Genomic DNA, 15024 nt, shown 5'->3' with positions numbered 1-15024 from the left:
GATGTGCATTCACATATACACCGGTGACATCATATCTGTATACAGTATTACACACGTATTATATTTATACATATATGTATATATATATATATATATATGAGAAAGAGACAGCGAGACAGCAAAGCATACATATATATACACATATATGCATGTATACGTTTTTATGTTGGTAGAGGAGGAACCTGTGCGATCCGTGACTCTTTTCATTGCAGTGAACTCGAGTCTTCTTTCAGACTCCATTGAAACTCGGAGAGGGTGGGTCGCATATATATGTTTGGGAGATCGATTGATCTGATTTAATTGTTCGAAACGCTTGAGTTCGATGAGGAGACTTCACCCTCTTTCAGCATTTCAATCTCCAGAGTGAAAAACTGAGTTCAGCAGTAGCTCTGACTTCTCGCAGAAGTCCCTCTCAGGGCAAGACCCCCCTCGATCGGCCGGAGTGTGCGGAACTCGCTGAAGTCTGCGAGTTCTTCGTCCAGGACTTCACGCGCAGGCAGGAAGTCAAAAGCTTTGAAAAGCTCGAGTCGACCAAGGAAAGACAAAGAAATCGAAGGAAATTAAAAGAAATCAAAAGGACTTCGAGGAGTTCTCTGTGCGGACCAGACACCAAGTTCAAGCTAGCGAGTGTCGGAGACATCGACTTCGCAGTGGTCGTGCATGCACAACGAGAAAAGCAGCACTGCAGCGACTTTCTCTCTCCCGAAAGGTTCTTTTTTTTTAAAAAAAAAGCAGCAAAACAGTCCTTTCTGCGTCTTTTAAAGGTGCACGAAAAACGAGCTCGGGAGTCTCATGCTTCGCCTGTTTTCTGGAGTCCCGGTTCCGGGGCGTCAGGGTGTTTATTTGAGGAGGCAAGAGACTCTGTCGAAGACCTCGCAGAGAGTCCAACCGTTCCAATCTTCACGTCGCTTGCTGAGTTTCTCTCCCAGGTTTCCTCGCTTTCAGAAGGCTTCCTGAAATCCTTCAAATCCACGCGGAGGAAAACACGCAAACCAACGGCCGTCGAACACTGCGGTGTACAGACACCGGCTTCTTCGCGTCTACCACACTTCTTCGGCAAAATGCTGCCCTCTTCCCGTCTCCCTCCGCTTTCATATTCCTCCTCTCTCTCTTCCTCTGTGCCTTCTTTTTCCTCGTTTTCTGCCTCTCCATCTTCTTCTGCTTCTTCCTCTGTATCTTCTTCACCGTCCTTCCAGTCTCCGCCGTCTTCCGCTGGCTCGTCTTCTCGACCCTCTCCTCAGTCTTCCTCTCTCTCTTCCTCTCTCTCTTCCTCTCTCTCTTCCTCTCTCTCTTCTTCTCTCTCTTCTTCTCTCTCTTCTTCTCTCTCGTCTTCTCTTTCTTCTTCTCTCTCTTCCTCTCTCTCGTCTTCTGTTCCGTTCTCTGCGTCTTCTTCCCCGTCTGCGTCTGAGTGGGCTGCTTTGCCTTCCGCTCCGGACTTGTCTGCGGCAGAGTACTCGAACGCCTCTCGCTTGAACTGCGTGGTTGGCGCGCCGGCGGAGCCTCCTGCCTGTCTGCTTGCCTCGCTGCGCGCTCCTCTCCGGCTGCCGGACGGCGCGCCCACTGCCTCGGCGCTCTCTTCGTGCGTCTCTTCGCCATTTCTGTCGCCACTCGCGGCGCCTGCGTTTCCAGAGAATCCTCGTTCCTGGCCGCAGAGTCCGAGCTTCCGAGTCCAAGGCCCTCGCGCGAACGTCCTCACGCCCTGCCGGAGCAACCAGTTGACGCGTCGACGGCTATCCTGTCACTCCGCGGACTCCGTTCGAGCTGCGGATGCAGCGTCGTCTGTCTGCGGCGTCGCTGAAAGTCCCGAAATGTCGGCCGAGGTCTACGGCTTCGTCTCTTGGATCGCCTCCTTCGCGGCCTTCCTCTTCTTCTTCCTCTGGGCCGTCGTCCCCCACAGATACTTCCACCAGGTCTCCATCACCTACCTCGTCGACCCGTGAGTCTCTCTGAGTGTTCGACCGGTCCAGCCTGCGCCTTCCGCGGCAGGTCCGCGCGGCGCTGGGCGAGTTCTCGAAGGCCTCCATCGAGCGACAGGCGCGCCGCTCCTTGTCGATGTCTCTCCGTCGACCGAGCTCGCGTCTCCGTGGAGAGGTGTGAGGTCTCCTCGGTTACTGTCTGCGCACTGCTTTCCTCAGAACTGAGGACGGGGATCGGGGAGCTGCTGACTTCACACCACAGCGGCTCTGCAAGGCGCTCCCTGTCGTCGTCTGCATGCGTCCTGCCGCCTGTTTGTGGGCTCTCGACCGTGTGTGTCTGCTTCATGAAACGGGTGCTCTGAGTCACTGTCAAACGACGCATCGCTGCCAACACCGTCTGTGTCTCGTCTGTAACCTCTCGGGACTCCGCCAGATCTTCGACGCGACCGAGAAGTCGTCTTCGAGTCTGGTGAGAGCCTTCATTCTGACTTGAGTCTCCAGCGGACTTCCGGCTGATGCAACGCGTCCCCGAAACTCCACGGTCGATGGGGCCTGTGTCCTCTCTTTCGCATGCGCTTGCAGGTACTGGGCTCTCGCGTTCCCCGTCATTCTCTTGATCTGTCTTGCGACAACCTTCTTCCTCTACACAGCTTCGACTCTGCTGAAGACGCAGCCTCTGGAGTCCTTCAGTCTTCTCCCGGGTGAGCAGACCGAGAGGGAAAGGGAGACTGCAAGTGGAGACACTTGTGCGAAACATGGAAGGAAGCGACGTCCGGTCTGAGCGTAGTCTTCCCTCTCTCTCTTGAGTGGACGCGCCTCGGCCGCTTCCCCTTCTGTTCCACCCCTGTATCGCTATCTGGCGCCGTGACTTCGTTCGTTCTCTTTGCGTTTTCTTCCTCGGTTTCTCTGGGTGTCTGTTTCGAGCGCGCGCCTTCTCTCGCGTTTCCCCGTGGCTCCTGCGTAGCTTCTTCGACGGCTTCTCGGAGTGTCTTTCATGCTTGGTTTCTCCGCCGCACGGTTTTCTTTTCTTCGGGTGAGAAAATGCCCTCTCGCCTCGACTTTTCCGGCTCCCGCGAGTCGGCTCGTTCATGTCGATCTCGCCTTTCTCTGCGCCTTCTTCCGACCAGGTCGCGCACACCTCGCCGCCATGCCCGACAAAATGACTGCAATTCTCTGGAGCGCAGCAGACCTCTCCTCCCAAGCGATCGTCGACATCGCCACCAAGCGCAAGAAATGCTACGAAGATCCTTCCTCGGTTCTGCCTTCTCCTCCTCCCCGGCGCATTCAAGTACCGGAGATCTACGACCTCCCGCCGGGCGCTCTCAACAGGATCATGTTCCCTCTTGCTGTCGAGTAAATGAACTGCTGCAGGACACTCGAAGTGCAAGTTGGCCCATGTTGGGGTGTACGTACACCCGGCGAGAGGCCGAGAAGCGCTGCGGAATTCGGGTGTGGAGGAGGCGATCGATGCTGCTTTGCTTTTGTTCAAGGGTGTGGTTTGACGGCGTCGGCAGGGGCGTCGAACGCGCGTCGCATGAAAAGAAGCGAAACAACGCTCTCCAGATCTAGACAAGAGGTGTGTCGCGTCGCGTTAGAAACATCCGAAAACAGGTACTCCTTCTCAAAGCGTTTTTGTGGGATCGTCAGGATGAAGGCAGCGCTAATCGTTTCAATGAACAGTGTCGTTGTCGAAGCCGGGTCTCTTCGGACTTCTTTTCTCTCCGACACCGTCAGTTTCGTCCGTCTCTCCTTCGTTCCTTCCCCCGTCTTTGTGCCTTTCGCGTTCCTCCTGTCGTTTCCTCCTCACCCGTTCCCTTCAACAGACTTGAAGTTTTCTCCAGTGCAAATTTACTCCTTGCCTTTCTCGAAGGTCGCGTCGCGCCGACTGCGGTTGTTGCCCACTCGTCCTGGAAATCGCATGCAATGCGCCCAGGTTGCGGCTGGAAACTGGCGCAGAAGGTCGATTGATTTCGTTACGCGACAGAGTGTGCTAAACCTGCGTCTTTTTCCTCGAGCAAAGTCTCCGCAAATTCTGCGAGAGCTTCGTATCGCTCGGAGTACAGACACTGCCCGACAGCGGCGGTGACTTCCTGCATGCAGATCCAATATTTCCGATACACACAAAGGCTGCGCCTGTGCAGGGGAGTTTCTGTTACCGAGGGACGAGAAAGAACTTCCAACACCCATCCAGACAAGCAGGTGAAACAAAGACCTTTGATAATGCCCGCTCAAACAACTCGCTACTCACTCGCGCCATTTCTGTGCAGACAAACCCGTAACAATCACACTAAGTATCCATCGATTACATAGAGGAAGATGTGCGTCTGTATATCCATACACAAATATGTAGCTTTATATCGATTTACATGTATGCATTTATATATATATATATATAGATATATAGATATGTATATGTGAATTGCGACGGCAAACCACGCCACACACACTCTCATGTTCCTCTTTCGTTCCGCCTGGAAACAGGTATTCAACCTAAGACGTTGAATCTTCGCATGCGTGTTTTCCGCGTCTCTCGCTGGGAGACGTACTCGGCGAAGAAGTTCAGCATCAAGATGTCCAGCGAGTTTCATGGCTGTTGTGACGGTCGCCGCCAGGTCTTCGTCTTTGTCGTCTACAAAGGCGACAAGCCCCCTGACGAGAAACTCCAAGCAAGACCATCTGCATTTGTTTTTTCGTTCGCTGTGTCTTTGTCGGCAGCTGCGCCTCCTCTCTGTCGCTCCCAGACTCTGTCTCAACGTCTGTGCCCCCTGCTGTTCACCTTTTGAGGTTGTTTCTCCTCTCGCACTGAAGACTCCAGAGCCTTCACCCTTCGTCGAGTCTTCTCCCTCAGATTCACCGTCGAGACAGGTGTCTCTCCCGAGCGCAGAGGGCACTGGGTCGTCTTCTCCTCTCTCTGAAGAAGCGTTTCTCGACTCCGCTGCGTCTTCTTCTGGGTCTCCCTCTATCTCGACAAGAAGCAGAAGCATTTCGCAGATCGCCTGTGCTGCCGCGCAACGGACTTCCTCTCTCGCGTCGTCGAGGCGCTGAAGCAGCGCCACATAGAGAGCTGAACAGAGAGCGACATAGCTCCGGTCTCGGCGACCGCGAACGACCTGGCTTCTACCTGACGGAGGGGAAGACGCGTTCTGTTCGCACTCTCGACGCTGGGGAGGAGTCCGGTGATTCGCGGGCGGCGATGGAAAGAGTTCCGCTTCGCTCGTGCAGGCAAACGAGACGCCGAAGCTGGAGGAGCGCAGAGAACCTCGAAGCTGCGAGAAAAGTCGAGCGAGAACGTCCGCAGTCAACCGCCGGGTGTCCGGCTGTCCGTCGTCCTCCAGGCAGCTCAGCAAGCAGGGCAGGAGAGGTTTTAGAAGTGGAACCGGACTTCCGGCGCCCAGCTCAGTCTGCGTCGCGAGGCCGTCCTGCGGATCAAGCTTCGGGATGCCGAACATGAGGTCTTCAGAGCCCCCGTCTTCTGAGGAGTCTTCCGTCCAAGACAGAGACGAAGAGGACGCACAAGAAGCAGAAGAAGGACCCGCGACTCCTGCCGAATGTTCTGACTCTGCGGACCCCGTGAGGGAGTCCATCACGGCTGCGAGACAGGCGAGAGCAGCCTGCGACGGAGAGAGAGTGGAAAGCAAAAGTTGAAAGCGAGTGTGGACGCTTGCCTTTTCCACGGACGCCTAAGAACGGCCGCATATTATCTTCTCTTTCGCGTGAGAAGCGCGAAAACACGAGAGACATGTGAAGAAACGCAGAACCCTCGAGCGGGTCTCAACTCTTTGCTTGAGTCTCGGAAGAGCAAGCAGAGGCGTACCTTTCGTAGTTTTGCATTGGCTTCACCTGGTCTCCACCGGAGGTTTGGAAGAAGGAGGGTGCCGACGACGAACGGCGCGTACTTTCTGAAAACAGAACGCGAACCACCGGCAAAAACTGAGAGATCGGCAGCCCAACGCGTCGTATCACCTCCCCAGAAACGGCTCTTGAACGCTGCTTTCTTTCTTGCAGATCACGACTCCGTGTACGAGACGGTCTGGTCGCACGAGGATTGCGGCCATATGTTCTCTCTCGCTTTCGACACAGAGTCGGGTTAACAAAGTCCAGCCTGTTCTCCCCACATGCTTGCGTCACGGCGGCCAGTGTCAGGAAAGCGAAAAAGCTTCGAAACGGACCGACAGCAGGAAGGAGACAATCTTCAAAGTTGATCTTCTTCCGAGTCTTTGACTCTGTGCAGTTACAGTGTCTCCTTCCTTGTGGGAAGATCACTCTGCTGAAAAAACGCATTGTTCATAAACAGAGAAACCTTCACGAAGCAGGTCAGGCAGCCGTCACCTGTCTCGGGGAGTGTCTCAATTCAAATCTCGCGATGGTGTGCCTTTCCTCTGTACACGGTGTTGCGTTACACAACGCGAACTCGTCTTTTTGTGGCTTCCTTGATGCATGCGAAATGGGGTTCTGCCTGCGCGCAGAAACTCCGGGGAGATACGCTTTTTTCTTTCTCTGCACTTTAGATGAGAGAGACCGAAACTCCTTCGCGTTGTCTCCCTTACTTGAGGCAAGTGGAAGAGAGCTCTGGATTTGCGTAGAGCTCAAAGAGAAGAGCGAGAGTGTCTACGCGGACAGCAGGCGCCACGGTGTCGGGACAAGCCTGTGTTTTCAAGACGCAGAGAAGGCCTGGCACCCAGTCGAGATTCAGCTGAGATTGGGCCTCAGAGTTTTGCGTCTTCTTCAACGTTAATTGTATCTCTGCATGCGCCCGCTCTCCTTCTGTCTTTCTCCCTTCTCCGGCCTCCCCGAAAGTCGTGGCGGCAGCGCGAGACGACAAGATTGGAGGAGAAGCAACACCACCTGTGGTGACTCCCCGAGTGAAGGCGTTTCGAGCCGAGGCTTCCTCAGCGGTTTCTGAGGCCCTCAGACCTTCTTCCGTCTGCTCCCAAGAAAGGCTTTGTCCCTGCAAACCGTCCACTGAGAAACGTGGTACAGACGAACGCGCGGAAAAGACTCTCAGCTGCTGAAGAGCGTGCAGAAGGATCAGTCGACGAGGGTCACTGAGCGCCCAAGGGGCTACGAGGCTGCTCTCAGGAGATGATGGCTCTGAAGCACCGTTCAGCCTACATGCCGGTTCCTGATCCGCCTCAAGAAACGCCGCCAAGTAGGCGCAGTACATGTTGAGCGGCGCCTGGCCGCTGTACACAGACAGCAAATGAATCTGCATGCAGACCAGAGGGAGAGGGGAGGAGGGAGCAAGGTGTCCTGAGATGTCCTGTTGGAGACGAGAAGTCCGAGACGGGAGGAAGATAGAACTTCGATCAAGTCGAAATGTGGACGCGCTACAGATGGGCGTTTGTCCAATCTTCACAATACGAGCAAGCGCGATGGAAGAGTGAAAGACACACGCATTGCGTATTAGTAATCCGCGTTGTTCTCTGCCTCAAAAGAGGTCACAGCTTTTAACAATAGGCCCTGCGTGGCGCAGGTGCTTTCCTATCCCGAAGAAGCAACGTTTCAGCATTTCCTGCTCCTTCGAAAAAGCGTTTCTTGGGGCAGGAGGTGAATCAAGCTAAAACGCGAAACAAACCTCACGGCAACATACCAGGTGTCCGTGTCACACACCCACACATAAACGTAAATATGTATATACTCATTTATATGCATCTACACTCTTGTATACATAGGCATACATAAACATATATCTATATCTATATATAAATATATATATATATACATATATATATAGATATAGATATATGCATGTGAGTACACGAGACTCGTCCTAGCGTGGATGTCACACATGAAGATTTGTTTTTGACTGTTCGCCACAGGCATGAGCGATCGTCGAAGTGGAGCCGGTGCCTCCAAGTGGCAACGCGAGAGGGTGCAGAGTCACTTGCTTGACCAAATGTTCTCGGCGTCCGCGAGCGCCGGACAGCCAGCGCTGTGTCTAGGTTTCTGTGCAGAGTCTCACGAGTGTGTCGACGAGGCGGGAAGGCACACTGTCAGCGACTCTCAGCCTCAAGAGAATGGCAAAGAGTCGAGGCCATCGCAAGGGGCAACTGTCCCTGCATGCGGTCACAACGCTCGCTGCGGCGACCGCGACAAAGGCGAGATGTGCGTCGGCGGCTTTCGAGTCTGAGGCGCCTCCGGATCCTCTGACAGTGTCATGGCCGGCAAAGAAGGCGCGAGCGTCTTCTGTCGCTGCCGAGGCGGTCTCGAAGCAGTCTGTCTGCGCCGACCCGTCACCCTGCAAAGCGGTCTGAAGAACCTCGCCAATCAAGTCTACGCAGAACGAAGCGTCTCGCTCTCGCCACTCCCCGCGGGCGCGTGCTCCTGTCTTCGAGGCGTCGACTGTGACGAGCATTCTGCCCAGCAGAAGCAGCGCGTACAGTCGATTCGAGGCAGTTGAAGCTCTGGAAGGGCGCTCCTGTGCGTCGGCCGCAGATCGGCGTTGCTCCCGAGACGCTCGGGTTCCCTCCTCCTCTCCACTCTTGCCGGCTGTCTCGTCTGAGAACGGAGTGTGGCGCGCTGCGGTCTGTGCCCTTTTCGCCGTGGTGAAAGAGCCCAAGGAAGTGAAACACCCTGCGTCTTCGAAGGACTGCGTTTCGGATGCCTCTTCGTATGCGGCAACCACCCTAGGGTGCAGCTGCATCTGCTTCGCCGCGACGGCGACCCAGACAGGAGGCGGGAGAAGAATCGCGATGCTTTCGACGCAAGACAGGACTTCTTTCAGGACTTCGAGATACACTTGCATCGCACTTGGCGCCGGAGAAATGTCTTTGTCCTCAAACGTCTCGGCGAGAAGACGGGTCGACAACACCTGCACTTCCTTCCCTCTCGACAACGCACTCGAGAGCGTCGGCGGCCCGCGCTGCAAGGCAGGTGGGTGACCTGCGCTCTCTCTCTGACTCCCTGGAGGCTCTTCAGGAAGAGCGGCAGATTCGAGAAAACAGAGAACCTGCTTGTTCACTTGCTCAGTTTCTCCTTCTGCGAGAGAGAGCATGAACCTCAGGAGCGCCGACCAGGAAGAACCAGCGGGAGACTCGGCGGAAGCGTTCGCCCAAGAAAAAGGACAGGCGTCGACGTACTCACATGTCCTGCAGAGATAGGAAAGGATTTCTGGGAGGCGGGGAACAAGCGACGAGGGCGCGAGAAGTTCAAGAAGAATCTTCAAAGTCCGAAGAGATCGACGAGAGCGACTGGGTTCGGGAGAGAAACGCCACAGCGCAGACTCCGTAGACAACACCTGAAAAGCCGCATGTGCTCGGATTCTGAAGTTGTCGTCACTGCTCGTTTGACATTCTTCGGTGACTTTTTCGACCAATCGTTTCGTGTATAACTGACGTGGCGCGTCGTTGAACTGCGAGAGTGAAGACAACTTTTCGTCGAGGTCTCAAAACCGTGCACAAAAGCTCACCGTTAACCTAGTTGTGCACATATAAAAAGAGACCTTTACTGACCTTGGCAGATATCTTTTCGTCTCCAGATAATTGAATTGCGTTCTCTAAATACAGTTACCCAGACAGCGGTTAAATGGGGGCTACAACAGTGTAAAACAGTGCCGTACACAGAGGCAGGGTCGAGAAGCCCAAATTCGCTCAGACCCAGTCGGCGGCATAGGAGAACAGAGACTCTGTGGTGATGTCAACTCTCGTGATGAAAGGGAGAGGCACACTACGATGCCAGAAGCGCAGAGCATCGTGGTTCAACCTAAGAAATATGAGGAATGACTGACACTTTAGCTCCGAGCACCCGGGTGTCTCTATCTCTGAAACGAAACTCTATTGACTAGACCCGGGACGATAAAAAATCTCCGTTATATCGATGCTCGTCTTGGTGTTATCGATCGGAATGACGGAGCGAATTTTCAGCTCCGTTTCGCTGACGTTCCCTTATTTGTAAACTAAACATCATCTCAACTCCGCTCTCCTGTCTCAGGTTCGAGATGTCTCCACTCCTTAAAGCAACCGCACTCACACAGGCTTCGCACCTTCTTTAAACGTTGCCTCCGAATCGTTTTCCGACAATGTCTGTAACTATTAGCTATCTGCCTTCCGTGCATGTCTGTTGAGTCCTTCCTGCGCATTTTCAGCTCGCGTTCGTTTGTTCAGAGTGCGACTTCTCACCCAAGCGAGTGTGTCCTCCGCAAAAAGACTTGTGAGCCCAGCCACGAGCACAAGTTGATCGAGAGCCTCCGCGGTGGACGAGTGCCTCTCGGAGCCACCCTCGGCAGGCAGGGGCGCTTTTTTCCTGTCTCTAAAAATGTCTTTAAGAGAGTTCAGTTCCGACAAAAAGCGAGGTGAAGAAGTCCCAGAGAGCGTCCAGCTCGTCTCCAGTAATTCGCGGTCTTCTGCTCTCATTTGAAACTTTTCGAGCCTTTCTAGCTCCTCAGAACTGTCGCTGCTCGAGTCATTCGTTTCTCCATCTTCTCCTTCAGGTGGCTGCCTTAATGCTCCTCCAGAAGCTGCAAAGGCATACCTTTTTCGCCTGCTCCGGGACCCCTCGACAGCGGACGGTTTAGCCTCTCGCAGCTGGTGGAGACAAGGTAACGCGATGTTCTGGAAACAAAGTCAGACACCAGACGATCCGCAGTAAATGCAACGCAACTGTGCGACTCTGTGCGCGTCGAAAGTAGCGGTGTTCTGCGCAGGCTTCTATTGCGAGCAACTTTCTGTTCTTGTGCTCCGAGTACAAGTGTACTTTGTTTTTTCTTGCAGTGGTCTCTGATCTTTGGCAAATTACACGCCTCCCGAGAACTACTTCGGTTGACACGCGTCTTTAAAGTACTTGTGTACGGTGGTGTACGGGCGATCTTTGGAACTGATCGTGTCTCGGTTTTGTGAGGTGGGGCTTGTTCTCGAAAGAAACTTCCCAGAAACTCGCGGTGTGTTCGTAGGAGCATGACGCGTTTGAGTTTCAGGAAGCGGCCTTCAACCGATGCCGAAAGCATTCGATATAAGAAACTTCTCTCGTCTTGACACATACTCTACACGCATAAGACCCGGCAGTGAGTCTCGCTAAAAAACTCGAAGAGCAACGAGATGAGAGGACCTCGACGTCACTCTCGGAGGAGACGAACAGCATGACTCAGAGTTGCCTTACCCTCAACACCCTGGCGCCGTAACTCTTCACATGGTCATCTTCAGCAGCGATGCATGCAAGTAAAAAGGCAAGCAACTTCGCCATGTGCGGTTGCAGATACCGAACAGGCAAAGTGAAAAACAAGAATCCAACAAAGGCGCAGATCTTATACCTGCAAAGGGCAGAAGCGCATCCCCAAAAGAACTCTGTTTCCATCAGACAAAGGCGAGAGTCTTTCGCCTTCGAGGGAGATCAATTGAAAATGTGCACTCATGCAAAGTGTCCTTTTCCTCCGCATTTACCCCTACCTGTGTAGCTATAAATTTAAAAATAGTTCTACGTATACGCATACACGTTAGTTTCTTACATATATATATATATACACATACACGTTGGGTTTATATGAATATATATGTACAAACTCTGTACAGTTATACATATATTTATGTATAATTATCAATATGCATATGCGTATGCACAGAATGAGCATTTGTATATAAAGCGTTGTCGACCCGGAAGGGTGGCTTGGCGGGGGGGGGGGGGGGAAGCACGACGTTTGCGGTGACTGTCTGGTTGCCTTTAGAACAGACTGACGAGACACGGAGTATGGATGGGCAGAATCGCCAGGATCATTTGGGGTTTCTCGCAAAAGAGAGGGAAGCTTTCGAAAGTGGTGGAATCGACTGAAGTGCAAATGCAGTTCCTTCGTTTTTTCGAGTCGTTTTTTTCTCGTAGTTTGGCGAGGGACGCCCTGGATCTGCAGCCCTGACGGAGAATCAAACGTCGAGACCTTTTAGGTCTATTTTCACACAGAGAGATGGCTGACTCACTTTTTTTCGTTTTCTCTCAGTTTCAGTGCGAAGCGAAGAAGAGATGCAAATGAAAGAGGACGACAGACAGACTTTTCTACCTGATCCAAGTTCTCCTGTGTTTGCGTGGGTTCTAGAGCACCCAGTAGATCTGTGCATCTCCTCCGGAGTCCCCTTACAGTTTACACCGAAGTGCTCTGGAGCGAAGTTCGTCTTTCGATTTTGGCAGTGTGTACCGTGGGGTTTCGACCTTCAGCACCAGAGCGCGGTTTCATTTTTTGGGAACTGGAGAATTTGCAGGGGCGTTCAGCCAGCACAGCTTGTGCGCATCAAAAACAGACAGTTGCGTACAACTCACCTGATCGCCGGAGCGACTTCATCCTCAACAAGAGAGGAGACACTCGTCATCACTTTGTCAAGACAGTCGCAGCCGAGGAGGACTGAGGACAGGAGGTACTGCAGTGCGTCGAGTACGTGCTGCATGTCGGACAAGGATGGAGACAATAAGATAAATCGAGAACTCACAAGAGGTGTGAAGGGATGTCCTCCGCTCGTGTCACTGTTTCTACCAGAGGTGGTTGAAAGAAAGGAAATATCGAGATAGAACAAGGTCGTCTTTGCAGACTCTAATATTGCTTTTAACGCGACAAAGAAAGCGTGATGACTCAGATATCCGTCCATGATATCCATCTTCTTGTTTATGTCAACAGAGTTGCGTCTAGCTCTCCACGAAAGGTTGAAGGAAGCACTGAAAGGCTTTGAATCAAACATAATGAATGTGCAGGTTTTGCTTTTGTTTGTCTCCACATACACTCGAATCGACAGTGGGCTCTTGCTGCCTGGAGCGACTTTCGGTGTGTTTAAGACCAGCTTACATGCGAAACGGATCTGCGGCGGTGCTCAATTCCACGAGAAGTCCAAGACATGAAACTGGAATGTGCAGCAAAGACAACTACGGGAATCACTGACAGAGTCTGAGAAATCTACACTCGTGCTTTAGCTGCGTTCATTGCTTGAGCAGGAGCCAGAATTTTTCAGGCGGAAGCAGCTCTCAATTTATCGCTTTCTTCAAACCCTCAGAAAACTCCCTAGAGCTTACCCAGCGTACTTTCCGTTGAGGGTGCCGCAGAGACAAAGTCAAAGTCGAAGCGAGTTTTTCAGCAGTCTGCTCAAAAAAGAAAATCGCATCTCAGTTGACCGTGGACCGGTGCTTCGCGCTGATCCGGCATCGTGACGTCTCTTTCTTGTATACACGATCTCTGAGTCGAGTCTTGCTGACCCTGTTCCTTCTCTCCCTTTCGCTCACTGCGTCCTTGGGATCGAACAACAGAGTCCACGTTCTTGAAGCTAGGAAGTACGAGAGATTGCGTTTGCGCTTCGGAAAACGACTTCCGAAACTCGATGTAGATTTGTAAACACATACACGTCAAAGACAACCAGGTGAGTCTCGGGTGTCCTTGGGTCTCCTTCTCGGTCCTGCTGTCGGATGCACTTGTTTGCTTTCCTAGATTGGCATGTGTAAGCATTTTTGTCCGGTGAAACGTATTTCAACAAATTTTCCTGGAGATCGGCATCCCCAGCGTTGCACCGAAGTTCTTCAGGTGTCGAGGAAGACCTGTGGTGCAGCACTACCTGGCGTTTCGCGGCATTCCTGTTTTTTCCACTTCCAGCTGACTCGCTGCCTTGCACCCCACTGAGACAACGAAAAACAAAAGTCATGTACTCGGTTTCCTGGCTGTTTCTCACGAACTAGCCAAGGGTTTGTACGATACTTACATGCATAACCAATCAAAGTGTGTACCCTGTCCTCTGCCTGTCCCTTAAACTAACGCTGATCCTCTGTTCCTTGTGTTACCTTCTGGGAAAGAGAATCGAAACGGATGCACCTTGCGAGCAAGACGACGAGTCGACAGGCGAGTTGTTTGTTGTGCGGATCGTGGTCAGACAGAGCCTTCGTTGCACACTGCGCCAGGCTGTCTGCACAGTCATCTCGTATTTGCCAGCCCCGAGGTATCCTTTCTTCTCTTTCGTCTTTCCTAGCCGCGTCTTCACTGTTTAATCCTTGCTGTCGATGGTTGAGGTCTTCTGAGACACCGGTGTCTTCGCATCCCTCAACAGGGTACGGATTTCTGTCTTCTGCCGTGTTGTCGGGCCATATTGAGTCGTGTGGACTACCGGAGAGCATTTCCGGATTTCCTCGAGGCAGGCTCGGCTCTGAATGCCTCAAAATGGACATAAGCAGAAGCAGAAGCCCCCCGCGGATCTCCTCCACAGGCTCCCTGAACGGATGTCCACTGAGTCTGCTGTGGACTGAGTCGACAAGTGCCTGGCCGGAGGCGTATGATCCCGACTCTCTTGCGGCATCTGTTCGTCTTGCTTCGCGGAAGTCGAGTCGCTTTTTCGACATGAAAACGGCGATGTCACTCGGATCGGCTGCAGACTCGATTCCCATTCGTATGAGGTTCACGGCGGCTTCTCTGCATGCGTCGGACTTGGAGTCTGATGCGAGCTTGAGACACGGACCGTAAATGTCAGTCAAGAAAAAGGTGAACAGGTCCTCCCGAGAGCAACCACCCGTTTCTGCTGTGCCCGAGACCGAATCCAGCAGGTTTTTAGAGCCGTTGTCGGGTGCGGTTTGGCATTCCGCTTCCGATATCATTGACTGCTGCGGAGTTCGCGTTGCAGACCGCGACCCACTGGCCGACGACCCGGGACTCTGAGAAGACACGTTGTTTCTTGTCTGAAACAAGGCAGAGAGGCGCGCTAAAGCCCTTAGGCTGCACTGGCGACTGCTATCCTCCAAGCAGTTGATATCTCTCTTGTACTGTCTTCGCAAACCTGCTATGGCGGAGAACCCCTCCGCAGCGGGATGCGTGCAGAGCGCCATTCTTAGCTCGCGCAAAAGGGCACACAAAACGCTTTTGAGGCACAGACGCAACACAATCCGCAAAGAAAAAGCGGGTATTTATCTCCGAAGCAGCTCCTGGAATGCGAAACGTCCTCTTAGCTCAGGGCATTGAGGAGAGTTAATAAAGAACTTGGCGATGCATCCTTAGCTGCCTATCCGACAACCGACCCCAAGCGTGTTGCAATAACAGTTAGACGTGTTTCAGATTCATTCGCCTTCTGCACACCGAAGAATGGGTAAGGCAGTCTGAAAAGGACTGACAGAGTAGACTTAAAAGTTTGTACTATTTTATACATGCCGTGGCGCAACTGAATGAATA

At 52.8% G+C, this 15024-nt stretch overlaps 2 protein-coding genes across 2 annotated transcripts; one reads left to right on the top strand and one right to left on the bottom strand.

The window, feature by feature from the left end:
* The first annotated feature begins 769 nt into the window (after positions 1-769).
* On the top strand, positions 770-3791 carry TGME49_207980 (PIG-P protein). Its single transcript, XM_002369560.2, has 3 exons — positions 770-1936; positions 2499-2617; positions 3044-3791. The coding sequence occupies exons 1-3, from the start codon at positions 1062-1064 to the stop codon at positions 3271-3273; spliced, it is 1224 nt and encodes a 407-aa protein (XP_002369601.1). The 5' UTR covers positions 770-1061; the 3' UTR covers positions 3274-3791.
* A 98-nt stretch (positions 3792-3889) lies between these two features.
* TGME49_207970 (HEAT repeat-containing protein) lies at positions 3890-14684 on the bottom strand (the record flags this gene model as incomplete). Its single annotated transcript, XM_018779408.1, has 11 exons — positions 3890-4006; positions 4463-4545; positions 4693-5527; positions 5731-5815; positions 6464-7122; positions 7879-9004; positions 10386-10465; positions 11010-11160; positions 12156-12274; positions 12897-12962; positions 13653-14684. 11 exons carry the CDS (start codon positions 14682-14684, stop codon positions 3890-3892), a joined length of 4353 nt encoding a protein of 1450 aa, XP_018638497.1.
* Between the last annotated feature and the right edge of the window lie 340 nt (positions 14685-15024).

Source organism: Toxoplasma gondii, chromosome Ib, assembly GCF_000006565.2.
Source record: "Toxoplasma gondii ME49 chromosome Ib, whole genome shotgun sequence".
Taxonomy (NCBI): domain Eukaryota; phylum Apicomplexa; class Conoidasida; order Eucoccidiorida; family Sarcocystidae; genus Toxoplasma; species Toxoplasma gondii.
The sequence above is the reverse complement of the archived record's forward strand: the minus strand, read 5'-3'. Positions and strand labels throughout refer to the sequence as shown.